Raw genomic sequence first — 15,917 nt, 5'->3', positions numbered from 1 at the left:
TGTTGTATGACATCACCTCTGTTTGTCTTGATTCAGTGGGCCGGATTTGGATCTGGATCAGTGAGGCAGGTTGGTCATGAATAAGAGTAAAGCTCAGGTTGTCTAAGACGTGCAGATCTTCTGAAAGCGTTTGTTTGTTTGTGTTTCTAGTGTGTTCTGCAGAACATTTCCCTTTCCTGGTCTTTCATTCAGAACGGCTGTGTTTGAGAGCATTGTCCCGAGGAAAAGCTCCATTAGAATCAGAAAAAGGGTGACAGGAAAAAGTAGGTCAGATGCTCAAAGACACACACACACACACACACACACACACACACACACATACGGTCATTAGCAGGGCTGTGACAAGGGCCAGTTCTACTGTGTGACAGTGTCACTAGCATTGCAGTGTTTGACACTGCGCTCTGCCAGTGAGAGAGAGCGTGTGAGTCACCAGTGTCCTGTTTAATCAGGGGAACTGGATGTTTTCAGTATTGAGTCAAGCTCTCTGTGAAGGACTTAGTCCTCCATCTTGAGAAATACCTCAGACAGTACAAACACACCCTGGAGCCAGTGCTATTCAGACATAATGGATTTCCGCAAATAATATGTTCATAGTAAAACAAGGAAAGTTGCACAAATGGCATAGCTTATGGTGCTTAAGATCATGCCAATGAATACTTTATAGTAGTGTGGTTTAGTGCAAACTATAAAAGTTCTGTTCATCATGAAACTGCTTCACATTTTAATGTCAGAAGTGCAAAATGAAGCATTATTCTGAGTTTGCAGGCGGGGCATTGTGATCGGGTGGTCAGAGTGATGCAATATGAGTATGAAACATGATTTCCTCACACCTTCAGTTTCTGCACTGCTCTCTGCCAGCCCTTCAGAAGAACAGACATTAAAATCATATCTGTTTTCATCATCTTTTGTTTCCAGTATGTTGTAAATTAAACTATTATTTTTCCATTAATTAAATTGCTGTTCTACCATTATTATCTCACACCTTTAATATCACATTTTCATTTCTTCTCTTGAATTATTTCTGGTTCTTGCCTTGCTAAATGAAATATGTAATTGTCTTTTCCTTCCCGATTGTGACATATATCTTGATCTCATGGTACACACGTCATCAGAGTCACAGAAGAAAAGGGGAAGTTCTTCTGATGTAAAGATTACAAGTGCATATTTTAAATAATAATGATTGCACAGATAAATCATTTATAAAAAAAATAAAATAAAAAACACTGCAGTATTCCATGTAAAAATATATGAATTGCCCATTTTGATTTTGAATATAAATGCCCTGATCGCTTAGTATTGTACCCTGAACAAAAGTATTTATTGTACTACATAAAGTATAACTACAACATATTTTCCCAGTGCCTGGATTAGCAAGTTTATTTGTGTTTTATTTGTAAAAACCTTTCAGTTTGTGTTGTGATTGGACCATGCTGAGACAGAGCAATGAATTCCATTATGCAGGAATGGAAAGGAAGAAAAGGGTGGAGGAAGAGTGGGGGAAAGACAGAGAGAGAGAGAGAGAGAGAAAATTCTGGCACTGGTTAAAATACATGTCCAAGGTGCCCCTGGGTGTCTCTGCTGGAGTTTATGTCTGTGTGTGTGAGAGAATTCTCACAGTGCGTTTACACAGCTGGGAGATAACTAGTCCCAGACTGAGGCCTTCAGATAGTTACTTTGTCAGTGTTTTGTGTGTTACTGAGGTTACTTTCAGGCTTACTGTAAATGAGAACTACAACAAACTCAGGTTAGGGATGTATGTATTGTGAATATTAAAGCTAAACGCAAGAAAAAAATCAAGATGAGTTCTCAGTAGGTGAATAATTAGTCAGAATCCTTACCTATGTCTTACTCAAGTCGGTTGTGTGTGTGTGTGTGAGAGAGAGAAAGTAGGAGTTTATTTGCAGGGACTGTTTCGTCCTTCCTCTCACAGGAAGTTTTCTGAAGGTCAGAAGCGATTCACTCAAATGTCTCTTCCTCTTTGTCCCTGACGAGAGTGATCTTGTGTTTCAGGATGATGAGCAAGTCATTTATGTTGTTTTTTAGAGGTTAGGTGAGTGAATGAGTGTAAGAATGAAAGCTCAAGGTTTCTTTGTGATGTTTTGCAGGAGTTTGTGGCTGGACGGCAGCTGACGAACTGAACCATGGCTCAGTTTCCCACGCCCTTCGGAGGTGAGTTGATGCTTTCACTGACTGACTGACGCGTGTGTGTTTGTGTGATGGAGGCTGAGTGGATGTGTATGGTGTACTCTGTGTGTTGGAGAGAGAGAGAGGCAGAGAGAATGAATTCAAGCGAGTCAGAGAATGTCTAAAAGGATCAATGAATACAAGAGAAATGCCCTCAAAGAACTGCTGTCACTTTTGTTCAGCCGTTTGCAAGCTTAGGTGTGTTTCATTTTCTGTTTTGCCTTACAGTTTAATGTGGCATATTTATATACAGTCGGATTTAAAAGTTGCTTTGCATTTTGGAATATAAGAATATATTTTTATTTTGATATTATCTAAAACTTCAACAACTGATTGATAATTATCCATAATAAGATGAATAACCTATTGTTGTTGTTCACATGAATAAATACATGTTCCTCATACAAGTTAACATTTAGTCTGTGATTTCTTTGAATTTAATATTTAATTCAGTCATTTTAACTTTTTAAAATGTTAAGCAATCGAATTTATTTTTTATTTATTTTAGAATGCAATATTTATATTTGATGTGTATGTATTGAATTTGGATATATATACAGTACAGACCAAAAGTTTGGAAACATTACTATTTTTAATGTTTTTGAAAGAAGTATCTTCTGCTCATCAAGCCTGCATTTATTTGATCAAAAATACAGAAAAAAAACAGTAATATATGAAATATTATTACGACTTAAAATAATAGTTTTTCTATTTGAATATACTTTAAAAAAATAATGAATTTTTCAGCATCATTACTCCAGCCTTCAGTGTCACATGTAATTGATCATTTAGAAATCATTCTAATATTCTGATTTATTATGAGTGTTGGAAACAGTTCTGCTGTGTCTAATATCTTTGATGAATAAAAAAAAAAAAAAAAAAAAATTTATTCAAAAAAAAAAAAAAAAAAAAAAAACATTCTAATAATATAGGAATAATATATTTTCTTTAACTATCACTTTTTATCAATTTAGCACATCCTTGTGAATTTATTGATTTTATTTAAAAAAAAAAGAAAGAAAAAAAAATTACTGACCCCAAATTGTATTATACATTGTGTATATTGTTATTACAAAATATTTATATTTTAAAAACATAGCGTCTTTTTTTTTTTTACTTTTTTTTTTTTTTTTTTTAGTTTTTATTCATCAAAATATCCTAAAAAATTATCACATGTTCTGAAAAATATTAAGCAGCAGAACTGTTTCCAACTTTGATAATGAATCATCATATTAGAATGATTTCTAAAGGATCATGTGATAATGATCCTAAAAATTCAGCTTTGCATCACAGAAATAAATGATAATTTAAAGTATAATACATTTAAAAACAATTATTTTAAATTGTAATAATATATCACAATATTACATGTTTTTTGATCAGATAAATTGCAATATTTATATTTGATGTGTATGTATTGAATTGCGCATATATATTTGTTTTCTAAGTCTTCACATTGCACATACCAAATTATTTAAAATTGCGCATATATATTTGTTTTCTAAGTCTTCACATTGCACATTGGGCAGGAGGTGAAATAAAATGTTTTTGTAAATAATGGATTAAGTTTTAAAATAAAAATGATTATTTGTGACCAATTTTTTTATCTTTCTGATTAATTAGGTTATTAATTTTTGATGAAAATGTTAGAAGGTTAAAAACGTTAAATAGAAGGTTAAACACGTTAAAGCGTTATGCTCTGATTGTCTCTCTCTCTCTCTCTCGCTCTTGCTCTCGCTCTCTCTCTTGCTCTCTCACTCTCTCTCTCTCTCTCACTCTCTCTCTCTGTCTCTCTCTGTCTGTCTGTCTGTCTGTATGTATCAAGCATGACCAGCATGTAGGAGGGTCAGATACATGGGTAATATCTGTGGACGAGAGAGCCAAGCATGACCAGCAGTTCCACAGTTTGGCCCCCACACCTGCTGGCTTCATCACAGGTAATCACCTCTGGTTTTCTTGCTGTGAGAAAAGTACAGAACGCTCATTAGTGCTGATGTTTGCTAAAACCCTTTGGAGTTTGATGTTGTCTGAAATGCAAGAACAAATCCCTTGAGTTCTGTGCAACTGAAAATGACCACCCGCAGTGCTGTCAGTCATACATCTCTGGGAGTCAGACATTTTTATGCCTATTATTTCTCTGTTGGATACACAGACGCAGAGAGACGGAGCAAATAAAGTGAAAACTGAAAAACAAAAGCAACCGTCTCTTTCCCACCATTCTGTTTTTTAAACGCATCCCCCATGCTAATAAAAATGCCATGGATATTCTTCATGACGGTTTATTTAAACCATACCAGTTCCTGTTTTCTGCCTGTAAATGAGTGGATGACTGCTTGCGTTATCTTCGATCAGATTTGCATCTGTCTATAAGAAACAGTCTGAGAAGTGTTAATGTAAGTCTCAGTACCTCCTCCACCGAGACAGATTAACTCTGAACCACGGTATAACCGTCCCACGTTTACATTAGTCAGAAGAGCAACCATCTAAAGCTTGTGTAAAGGTTTGCGCAATGCAGATGTTTTAGAGTTCAAATTCTGATTCGCTGGAAACATGTAGTGAACGTTTCAGTTATGAGTTGACAGTGTTTGATGTTAACAGAATCGCTGGAAAAAATACAGTGAAGGAAACCGATCAGTGTGTGGCATGTGACTTGTCTAGAAAAGGTCGTTTCTCTGTCTTTTGCTGATGCTGTTTGTTTCTAATCTCTAGTTGAAGCTTTGACATGTTTGTTCCTGTTATAAAAACACATCTCTCCCCCTACACTCCCCTTAGACACATTTCCACACTAAAAAGAAGATAATATAAAATAAAATATAATACACTGAAAAAAATGAAATGTTCAAAGTACACAAAAAACATTTTATGGTCTCATTCTGCAATCATAGATAGATGTGAAATTAACCTCCAAAGAGCTAATCAAAATCACAAGATGCAAACAGTAAAACCAGCTTGTCCCAGCTGGACTTTGCACATCTACTGAAGAGATGGTACTTGTGGGTTTCCTGTTGACCAGTGGATCTGAAAGAGCCTCTTTGTGTTGACTGAAGGACGGCTGAAGCAGTGAGTGGCCCACAGTCAGGCAGGCTTGGGGAAGGAGTCTGTTTTTGGCACTGAGTGTATGAAGGCGTTCTGTGTGTGTGCGCAGAGGAAGACAACTTTTATCGAGAGGAAATGAAGATGAAAAAGTCATTAAGTGTGCTACATCATTTTGCTTTTAACATGGCAGAGGCACAAACTCACATCTCCCATTGCTTTGTGCATTGGTTGGTAGGTTGTAAAAGGGATGGTTTAGATTATCTGGCCTGCTGTGGCATTATTAGTTGACACTGGTATGATATTGTCGTATAATAAACCATTTTAGGCAATGGTAAAAAAAAAAGAAAAAAAGAAAGAAAACTGTAGTTGGCCTTACACGCTAGGTCTAATATATATTTAGCAGTAGGCCTATAGGCTGTCATAAGAGCAGGAAATTGGTTTGATAGGTTAGATAACATATGAGCACACTGACTCAGCTTTCCTTTCTTGCTCAAGCTGTAGCCGGCAGATCACTCGCCCCAGAGGCCAATGTCACTCAAGTGCGGTCAATAAACCCACTGCATGTTTATTGACAAGATGGTTTAAATGGGGTTACGTAACTCTTAATTATGTTATCAATGTTTTATTATCATACTAAAACAATTACATAATTTTAATTTCATAAAATTCTTTGAAGACCACATTCATTTTAAGTTGTGGGAACAAAACCATTCTGTTTTGTTCGTTTATATCATACAGTATGTTTATTTATATATATTTATTCGATATTCATATTAATTGTTTTCCCTTTCTCTTTCTCCTTAGGTGACCAGGCAAGGAATTTCTTTCTGCAGTCAGGTTTACCTGCCCCCATCCTTGCCCAGATATGGTACACAATTCCTATAACACATATTCATTTATAATCAAGCGCACTACTTTCATAATCCAATATGTGCTTTTGTTCAATAATTACTGTACATTGTAAAAAATATTCCATTGCATTTATAGTAAAACACTTGCAGCTGTTGTTGCCAGAAATGTATTGCACGAAATGCTTATGATGGTGTTTCCAGTATTGCCAGATGGCTGTATATTTTACGACTTATAACCATATATTTCCTTAACTAATATAATGTTAATATACCAGTTTACTCCCAGAATCTGCTTTTTACCTTGTAACTTGTACTGATAACCACCATAACAATACAGGTACAATAGAAAACCACATTATGAATCAGAAGTGTTCTGTCCATAAGGCATGGCCATTATTGGTAGATGGACCACAGGGTCATACACACACACACACACACACACACACACAAAAAAAAAACCCTGTTAGGGTAAGACACATGACACTAAAATAATTCAGTAAACATTTACATACAATACAAAACACCTTAATGTACATTACTGATAACAAAAATAAGAACGCAATTATATGTGATGTCACATATGTTTTAAATTGTCCAGGCTAATGTGTCTATGAAAACCGATTGTATAGCAGGTTGCAAATCCTGAATGATACTGATGATGAAGAGTGTTGTCTGTCACTGAACAAGATACTCTGTTCATGTTTTGCAGGGCCCTGGCCGACATGAACAACGATGGGAAGATGGACATGCATGAATTTTCCATCGCAATGAAGCTGATTAAATTGAAGCTGCAGGGTCACCCCCTCCCTCCTTCACTGCCCCCCTCCATGAAGCAGCCACCCCTCTCCATTCCCCCACAGCCGCCTTTTGGTAAGAAATGGCTGAGGGCTTGAATGGCATGTAACACATCAGTCCAAGACCATCTAGACTAGTGCTTCTCAACCTTTTTGACTCGAATAATAATAATAATAATAATAATGCATCAAGCATATCTTCCAACCATTTATTTATATAAAAAAAATTGCATTAATTATTATTAAGTAATTAAATGAATTATTTCATTTATTTCCTTCATCAGGGATGCCCAGTATGGGGGCAATGCCAGGCCTGCCAGCAGTGCCGCCCATGCCCCTGCCCCCTCTGCCTCCAGGAGTGCCAGGAGTAGGTGTGTCTCCACCTCTGGTAGCATCAGTGACCCCAGCCGTACCATCCCTTGCTAACGGAGCACCCCCTATGATACAACCCATGAGTGGATTCTCGCATCCAGGTACTGTAAACAAACACTCACACGTCCTAGACCAGCTTATACAGTTTGTTTACTTTGGCAGGATAATTTATGGGTGTTTGTCTCCGTCTCTCAGCTGCTGCACTCAACAAAACCCCTTCGTTCAATCGTTCCAGTATCAAGCTACAGAAAGTCCAGTCAGTTGAGGCACCCAGGTACACACACACACACATTTAAGCCTGAAATGTCTCGTTTGTAGTCCTGCCATTATTTCCATCATTTTGCGACGTCAAAAAGGAACTAAAACAGAGTGTTTTAATTTAAGCCTGAAATGTCTCGTTTGTAGTCCTGCCATTATTTCCATCATTTTGCGACGTCAAAAAGGAACTAAAACAGAGTGTTTTAATTGAAGAGAGGTGCTGAACCAATATACCATTTGAGAAAAAAATTTGACTTTTAAATGCAGTTTCTGTACCTGAAATTTAGTTCAGTTGTATTTATTTATGCTATTGCTAATTGAGTTTAGTTCTATTTTATTACTGACTGTTTACTTGTCCTTACCACTTTAATATTTGAATTGTATATTTGTATAGCTGTTTTTGCTGTGGTATTTTTGTCTGACATCTAAATGTTTAACATCTTATTGGAATCAGAATCGATAAAATTCAAACGATACTGAACCCTACCCAAAAATACAATAATGAACATGTAAATGAGCATAATGTAGCCACTTTAACACACACATTGTCTCTTTAGTGCTCCGGCTGCTCCACCCGCTGACTGGGCCGTGCCTCAGTCCTCTCGGCTCAAATACCGACAACTCTTCAACAGCCATGACAAAATGATGTGTGGTTATCTCACAGGTATGGTGTCTGTCACACAAAGCATGACACACAATGATCATCAGGCGGTTAAACACTTGGTATTTTGTTTTGTTGTTCAGCTAATTTAAATATCAAATTGAATTGCTGCATAGCTGTAGATTTTAACAAGGTTATTATTAGTTTTGCATTTTCAAATTTGATTTAATACTATTTTCATATGCATATGCTACCATTCATATTTTCTTTGTAATAATCTAGTTTTTAATTCGGTGCATTTGCGCTGCTCAAAGCTGATGTGATAAGTAACAGTGGTTACTCAGTACAGCTTAGAGGAAGCAGAGGTTGCTGACTCGACATAGTCAACTCTTTCTTTCACTTCTCTTTCCCCTCTCTCTCTTTCTCTTTCTTTTCTGCTTCAGGTCCACAAGCCAGAACCATTCTAATGCAGTCCAGTCTACCGCAGGCCCAGCTGGCCACCATCTGGTGCGAGTCCAACACATTATTTTTCTTACTGTGTCTCTGTCTTGCATTTAAAACTCAAACAAATCTCAGAGTTCAGAGATTTGTATCAGCGTAAACATGAGGGTTGGTATATGGTTATTGTTATAAGTACATCCGACTGGTGTTTTGATTTGTTTTAACATGCTGTTCTTGGGGTTTTTGTATTGGCTATGGTCCTGTTTACCCTTGATGTTAACATCGGATCTTGGGTGATCTGGTGTCATGTGGAAAGGCAAGATAAATAGCTGTTTTGACTCCATATAACATCCACTGTTTCTCTATATAGGAACCTGTCCGATATAGACCAGGACGGAAAGTTGACTGCAGAAGAGTTTATTCTGGCCATGCACTTAATTGACATGGCAATGTCCGGTCTGCCTCTTCCCCCATTGCTGCCCCCTGACCTCATACCTCCGACATTCAGGTGAGTGACCCCACTGATGGCCCGCAACTGTATTTTGTCAATTATCAGCTTTCATGCCTTAGAGTAGTCTGCCAAGTTAGTTAAAAGTTAGACTTAAGAGAACTTTTACTCTAACGATGCAAATGGTTACAACTCTAGGATTTAATTCTTTCCTGTTTGTTTAGGAGAGTGCGTTCTGGTAGTGGAGTGTCTGTGACCAGTATGCACTCGATAGATCCACGGACTCAGGATGAGCCCGAGGAGGAGGAAAAAGAGATCGAGAAAAAACTTCCAGGTCAGAATACAAGAGTAAATACTAATTAGTTTCATAAAGAAAACTCAGCTTACTCACTGATAAAATATTTGTGGTTTATAGGCAAGAAAAAGGCCCCCTTTGCACCTGGCATTAATGCATTTTGTATCTGGACAGTCTTTAACTGGATTCAGCTCTTTAACTTGAATGTTTGCTTGCAGTGCAATTGGTTATGAGATCTGATACCACTTACCCATATAAAATGGAAACCACCACTTACATATTAGGCAACATTAATTGTATATGTTCTGCCATTTACTGATTTTTAAAAACATTAATGGCTAATTCAAAGTGCTTTCCCTAATTTTGGCTTATAGAATACTAGGTTTCTGGTTACTTTTACCTTCAGAAAATACAATATATAATTGTATAAAATTGGTAAAAGAAGTTTTAATGCTCCCCTCTCAAAATAAAGCATCCTGAGAAAGATATGAGTGAAGGTTTGGGGAAACAAGATCACAAGATGACATAAAAGTAGGGCATGATAGAAAATTTACAGCCCAGCCTGTCCAAATGACAGTTAATGTTTTCTGTGTAGAGCAACCTTTTACCTATTATTTGCATAGTTAACAAAATGCATTAACGTTTTCATTGAATGTGGTCAGAACCTGTTCTGACAACTTCTGAAACTGGTTTCAAGGATCTCAATACAATCACTGTTTGTGTGTTTTTACATGTGGCTTTCAATGTGGTCAAGTGTATCACCATAAACACATGCTAGGTATGAAAGAGTGCCAAAGGTTGCTACTTTGTTTTAAATGTAAAAATCTGTCTTAAAATTGTTTCCGTATTTCCCCTCAGTTACATTCGAGGATAAGAAACGAGAGAACTTTGAGCGTGGAAACCTGGAGCTGGAGAAGCGACGGCAGGCGCTGCTGGAGCAGCAGAGGAAAGAGCAGGAGAGACTGGCGGCGCTGGAGAAAGAGGAGCAAGAGAGGAGGGAGAGAGAACGACTGGAGCAGGAGAGACGCAGACAGCAGGAGCTGGACAGACAACTGGAGAGACAGAGAGAGCTGGAGCGACAGAGGGAGGAGGAGAGACGCAAGGAGATCGAGAGAAGAGAGGTGAGTTCAAAAATGCTCTGAGTTCCCTGCATGTTAAACACTATCAGAATCATCTGTAACCTCTCGAGTGTGTGTTGTGTGTGGGCTGCTAAGCGGGAGCTGGAGCGTCAGCGGCAGTTAGAGTGGGAGAGAACACGCAGACAGGAGCTGCTCACCCAGAGAAACCGAGAGCAGGAGAACATCGTCCTGCTCAAAGCACGCAAGAAAACACTCGAGTTTGAACTGGAGGCTCTGGTACATGCATTTCCATACACTTTAATGTTATAAGTCAAGACAGTCCAGGTGAATAGGGTAAAAATGGTAGATATGACAATACTTCCGCCGTGGATTAAAAAAATGCACACATTTCTTTGTATTACATGTTTGTCTTATTAAATATGCACTAATTTGCATACATTACAGGTTTTAACAGGATATTTTGGATATTTCTTTTTATCACCAATAAATATATCAGAAAATACAACCATGTTTTTAGGAATAAAATCAGGTGAATGATACATGAACAAACCCCTCTGTAAAAACCTTCAGAATATGGATGGGTATAGAGTTTGATGTGTGGCAGTGCTACTGAAGTAGAAGATTTCTGGCTCACTGTATTAGGAAAAAACTAATTTTGACAAAACAGCCTTAAAATAAGTATTGTAATTGAAATCTACATATGTTAATGGATAATAGTGCAATAAAATACAAAAAAAGAAAAAAGTAGGGCTGCCCTCGACTAAGGATTTTTCTTGGCGATGAGTAATCGTTCATTCAAGCTGTATCACCATAGACCACCCGTTAACGATCTGCGTGGCTTTGCCAATGTGGATTTGTTTTTTCATGAACGTACTTTCCTCTGCACGTATTTTCAAACTATCCCTTAAATAACCCATTAAAAAAACAATAAAAAAAAAGAAAAATTCCAAACCTGACTTCTGCACAATAAGAACACTATCAGCAGCACCAAACAGAATTGTAATCTGTTTGAGTGGTCCCATATGCATATTAAACCAAAGTTAATCTGATCCTGAGTTTAATAGTTTGACATCTGTTGTTCTTTTTGGCTCTTCTCTAGAATGATAAGAAGTCACAGTTGGAGGGTAAACTGCAGGACATTCGTTTCCGTCTCTCGGCTCAGAGGCACGAGATCGAGAGCACCAATAAGACACGAGAGCACCGCATTGCTGAGATCACCAGCCTGCAACAGCAGTTGCAGGTGTGCACTTCTTCCCTTGTCTCCATCCTCATTTCTTTCTTTCTTTCTTCTCACTCGAAAGGATCATCAGCATCCTTTCAGCATTGGTATCATTTAGTCTCTACTCTCAAGTTTGGGGTGTTTTTGAGTGTGTGGACGAGAAGGAGTTTAAACACCTCACGGAAAGAGACAAGTGCATTAGACTATGCATATCTTGTTCATCTACAGTTATACACACTAAGATATCAGTTTTATGTTGCTCTCTGTTGAAAGTAAACAGAATATTTCATGTGTTTTCTCTCTCTCTTTTGTCTCCATCAGGAGTCTCAGCAGTGGTTGAGTCGATTGATTCCTGACAAACAGTGTCTGAATGACCAGCTGAAGCAGGTTCAGCAGAACAGTCTGCACAGTAAGAACATTTTCCTCAACACTGCTTTAAAGATCTGGTTAGATATTATAACACTAGACATTTTGGTGCAAACCAGAGTCCATTTGATGTTGGAATTTGGCTGGAATGAAAGTGTATTCCAGGCTCTGAACTTTGATGTTCACCAGCAAATTCAGCCTAACGTAAGTATATTTTGCATCTTTTCTGCTTGTCACAGTTTATTATGTCTTTCTCTGAGTAAATTGCTTTTGGATTAGTTTGCATCGTCTAAAGCAACAAACACAAGTGCTTTTGTGTGTTTGTGAAGTATCCATGATCCAAAGTGACAATAGCATAAATTAAACAGTTTAGCTGGTATCTACTCATCTTATGTGGTTACCTAATTAAAGAGGTAAACAGCTGCCATTAGTACTTACTGTGGTACTTGTGTCTTTGTCAGTGTTTATATATATATATATATATATATATATATATATATATATATATATATATATATATATATATATATATATATATATATATATATATATATATATATATATATATATATATAAAAAAAACTAATTATTGTTGGAGTTCACAGACTCAGGAAAAAATTAAATTAATCTGTTTGGTGGTGACGTGGGGTTCTTTGTTCTGCCATATTTATTTCAAAGTTTCTATAAAATATCTGGGATTAAAATTGTAGATCAGCGTTACACGTCTTTGTTTTGCAAACCGGTTGAAATTCAGGACACACTTAAATCAAGGTGTGTTCTGAGTTCTCTCCCTCAACGGGGCCACATAAAGCATTTGTAACACTTAAAACAAACAGTGATCTATAATCACTGTAATCTGTAAAAGGAGATGCTGACTGGTGACTTCTGGTACTGCAGGAACAATTACAAATGACAACTGAGCTGATTGAACATGAAAACAACACCTTAGGTCGCAGAGGAAAGATATAGTCAGTAACTTGTATAATCGGATTGGTAAACTAAGCATTGATGATAAAAGCTGCTTTTTATTTATATTGGTGTAGAGGAGTGAAAAATGAATTGTTCTGCAGAATAGTTCATCTCTCAGGAATGCTCTTTAATAGTGGTCTGATTATTTCTGCTTTGCAGGAGACTCTCTGTCCAGTCTTCAGAGGGCCATTGAAATGAAGGAATCCACCAAACAGCAGCTGAGAGAACAGCTGGACACTGTGGAGAAGGAGACACGTTCCAAACTATTGGAGATAGACTCCTTCAACACACAACTGAAGGTACTGAAGCCCTGAAAGACCTAAAACACATTTACACAAACAGACAGATCATTTTGTCTTCAGTAGTGTTATTTGTTTTAGTTATACTTGGCGTTTTTGTACTTTTATGTTTTGCATTGTGTGAGTGCAGGGTGCAAAATTAACATTTGTGCAAAATATAAGCAAAAACTGGCTTTGGTGGATAAATAAAATTTAATAACTTACCAGTTTGTTAGAGCTAGACAATGCATCATAGAAATGAATTTTCTGCAATTGTGATGCAAGTGATTCAAATAAACTTCTACTGAAAAAAAAACACATTTTAAATATCATCTAAATACTTAAAGCAAGCTATTTATCATATATAGCTGTTTCGTGGCCAGTAAGAAAAAAATGCGGCTAGTAAATTTGCTCAAATCACTCACTATTGACAGATGGGGCAAAATGTTCATTTTGGACCCTGTGTGTTTGTGCGAATGAAAGAGGAAGTAAGAGAGAGTGCATTGTATTTAATAAAACCAACAGAACACTTTTAATTTTGTTTTAATGTACCTTCAGAGTAAGAGAAATGGAGTGTGTGATAAAGTAGAAGCATTTTCACAGCATCACACAATCTCTTGTTCCTCTCTCACTGTATCTGCCTGCTGCTCACCCTGTCACCCTGCCCTTCATCCTCCTCATCCTCCGTTCATCCTGGCTGACTCCCTCTCAACCCTTCCCTCCACCATGTACATATGGTTTGGCTGGCCCTCTTTGTTCTGACTTGACCTTGCTTCACCCCGCTTTACCCTTCGTGGTGGTGCAGTCCTTGGGGCTGTTCTATCAGACCCACGCTGCTAGGATGGAGAAACTGCAATCGGAGCTACTTATTGAAGAGCAGAGGGGGCGACAGGTAGACAACCTGATAATGCTGTTAACCCCCAGAAAACTACCACCAAACTATTACCCTCTACTCACAGCACTGTGCTCTCTGTATCCCTGTATGATGGGACTTAGAGTAGCACACGTCCAGTTGTGTCTTGTCTTGACTACTTCCCTTTACTAAGGCATCAACAGGGCTCTACAAAAAGGATTTTTTTTATGTGCTCAGATATTTACTTGCTATTGACACATTTTTATTAAGAATGACAAAAATTTAAATACTACAAAACACCTAATAATAATAATTAGTAAATAATTATTAATAAATATAATAATCAGTTGATTTGAAAGTTTGTTTTAAACTGATTTAAAATACGGCATAAAATGTATTTAGAAATACATGTGTTGTGTTGATTGCTGGGCCACTGTTCCATTGGAAAACTGTTTCCTTCTGTTTTTGAACCAGACAGACTGTTTTTTATAATCACAGTACTACTTACAGTTATTGACACATTGGTATGATAAAGAAACATGTATGAATGAGAAAATATAGCATGGGTTGTACTTGATATTAAAAAAAAAGTTAAGCGCATTAAATGACTAACACGTACTTAAAGTACGCACACACGCAGAAATCTGTCACATGCTTAAATGGTCAAATACACACAAAGTGATGTCAAAATGCCCATCTGCAAAGTATTCATGTCAGTTAAGTGAACATAAATGGTAGAAAATCGGATGTGTATCATCACATGGGTATGTGCATTAGGTCTTAAAATTACAGCAGCCTAATACAGTAGTCAACATTTAAAATGGATCAAAAAAGTTCATCAAAGTTGTCCTAAGACAAGAATGGGTGTTGTTTTAATTGTTTTAGGACAACTTTGATGAAAGGTTTTGATCCACTTCAAATGTTGACTACTGTATACCTGCTGCTGTCTGTGACATTACTGTTAATGAACCAACAAAAGAAAAATGACACTGCTCTTGGCTGAATTTAGAAGCTTTAATAAGGGACATTATAATCAAAATTATATATAATTATATTAAGTATAATCAAAATTCTGGAAATTTCAAAATCAGTCTTTTGTCACATGGAATCCTGGTGGGACTGGAAAACAAGATGTGTGCTATTTGTCATGACAGCAGAATTTAAGTCTCTCCTACTGACCCTGTGACATGGGTCCATCTTTATTGTTGAGCCCTGATGAATAATAATCCTCCTGAAATAATAATTTTGGAGATTGTTTTTTTTTTTTTTCAAGCCTGTAGCTTGCACTAATTAACAGAGCAAAGGCTTCACTGCTCTGCTTTGGTTTGGATGTCGTGTCAGGTCCGTTTGTTTCTCGCTCTAAACTTAAGTATACTTAAGAGGCTCTGCATTGTGTAGAGCTGAGTACACATCAGAACAGAGTGCAAACACGATGATGATGAAAACGGTAATGGTGGTGTGACCTTTGACCCGTCACCAAATGGGTGGCTCTGTGTCTCTTGCAGTCAGGGAGCTCTGTGGACGAGGTGCTGTTGGACTGTCTTGCAGCACTGCTGGCCTGTTTGAAGCATATACACTTCTACTTCCAGGTCATCCCTCCCTCTCCCCCCGACCTTTGATTTCACCCTACACCACGTCCCCTGCTCGTGTGTCTCACTGCACCTCCTCCAACTCCCTTTTGGCGCTATTCCACTACATGGTACGGTTCACTTTTGGAGGTTTTCCAATGGGTACAGTTCCTGGTACCTGGTATTTTTTCAGTACCACCTCGGTTGAGGTTCCAAGCAAACTGTACCATTACTAAAACGTGACGTAAACTCTGCTGATCACTGATTGGCCGGAGAGAATCGTCACTACCTGCATTACTGAACTT

General features: G+C 37.5%; 1 protein-coding gene across 1 annotated transcript in view; it reads left to right on the top strand.

Annotated features, from left to right (window-relative positions):
- The window catches only part of itsn1 (intersectin 1 (SH3 domain protein)), a 39,965-nt gene that overhangs the window by 5,332 nt on the left and 18,716 nt on the right, over positions 1 to 15,917 (top strand). Inside the window, 16 exon segments of the mRNA XM_042717428.1 lie at positions 2,106 to 2,169; positions 4,026 to 4,121; positions 6,025 to 6,088; positions 6,781 to 6,941; positions 7,150 to 7,338; positions 7,433 to 7,511; positions 8,053 to 8,159; positions 8,540 to 8,603; positions 8,908 to 9,045; positions 9,210 to 9,319; positions 10,139 to 10,401; positions 10,486 to 10,635; positions 11,459 to 11,599; positions 11,900 to 11,987; positions 13,073 to 13,212; positions 13,997 to 14,083. Coding sequence (XP_042573362.1) covers positions 2,142 to 2,169; positions 4,026 to 4,121; positions 6,025 to 6,088; positions 6,781 to 6,941; positions 7,150 to 7,338; positions 7,433 to 7,511; positions 8,053 to 8,159; positions 8,540 to 8,603; positions 8,908 to 9,045; positions 9,210 to 9,319; positions 10,139 to 10,401; positions 10,486 to 10,635; positions 11,459 to 11,599; positions 11,900 to 11,987; positions 13,073 to 13,212; positions 13,997 to 14,083 — 1,905 coding nt within the window. The 5' untranslated portion in view covers positions 2,106 to 2,141.

This window comes from Cyprinus carpio, chromosome B1 (assembly GCF_018340385.1).
Source record: "Cyprinus carpio isolate SPL01 chromosome B1, ASM1834038v1, whole genome shotgun sequence".
In the NCBI taxonomy this organism is placed as follows: Eukaryota; Metazoa; Chordata; class Actinopteri; order Cypriniformes; family Cyprinidae; genus Cyprinus; species Cyprinus carpio.
Note: the sequence above shows the minus strand (reverse complement) of the source record. Positions and strands in the feature narration are given on the sequence as shown.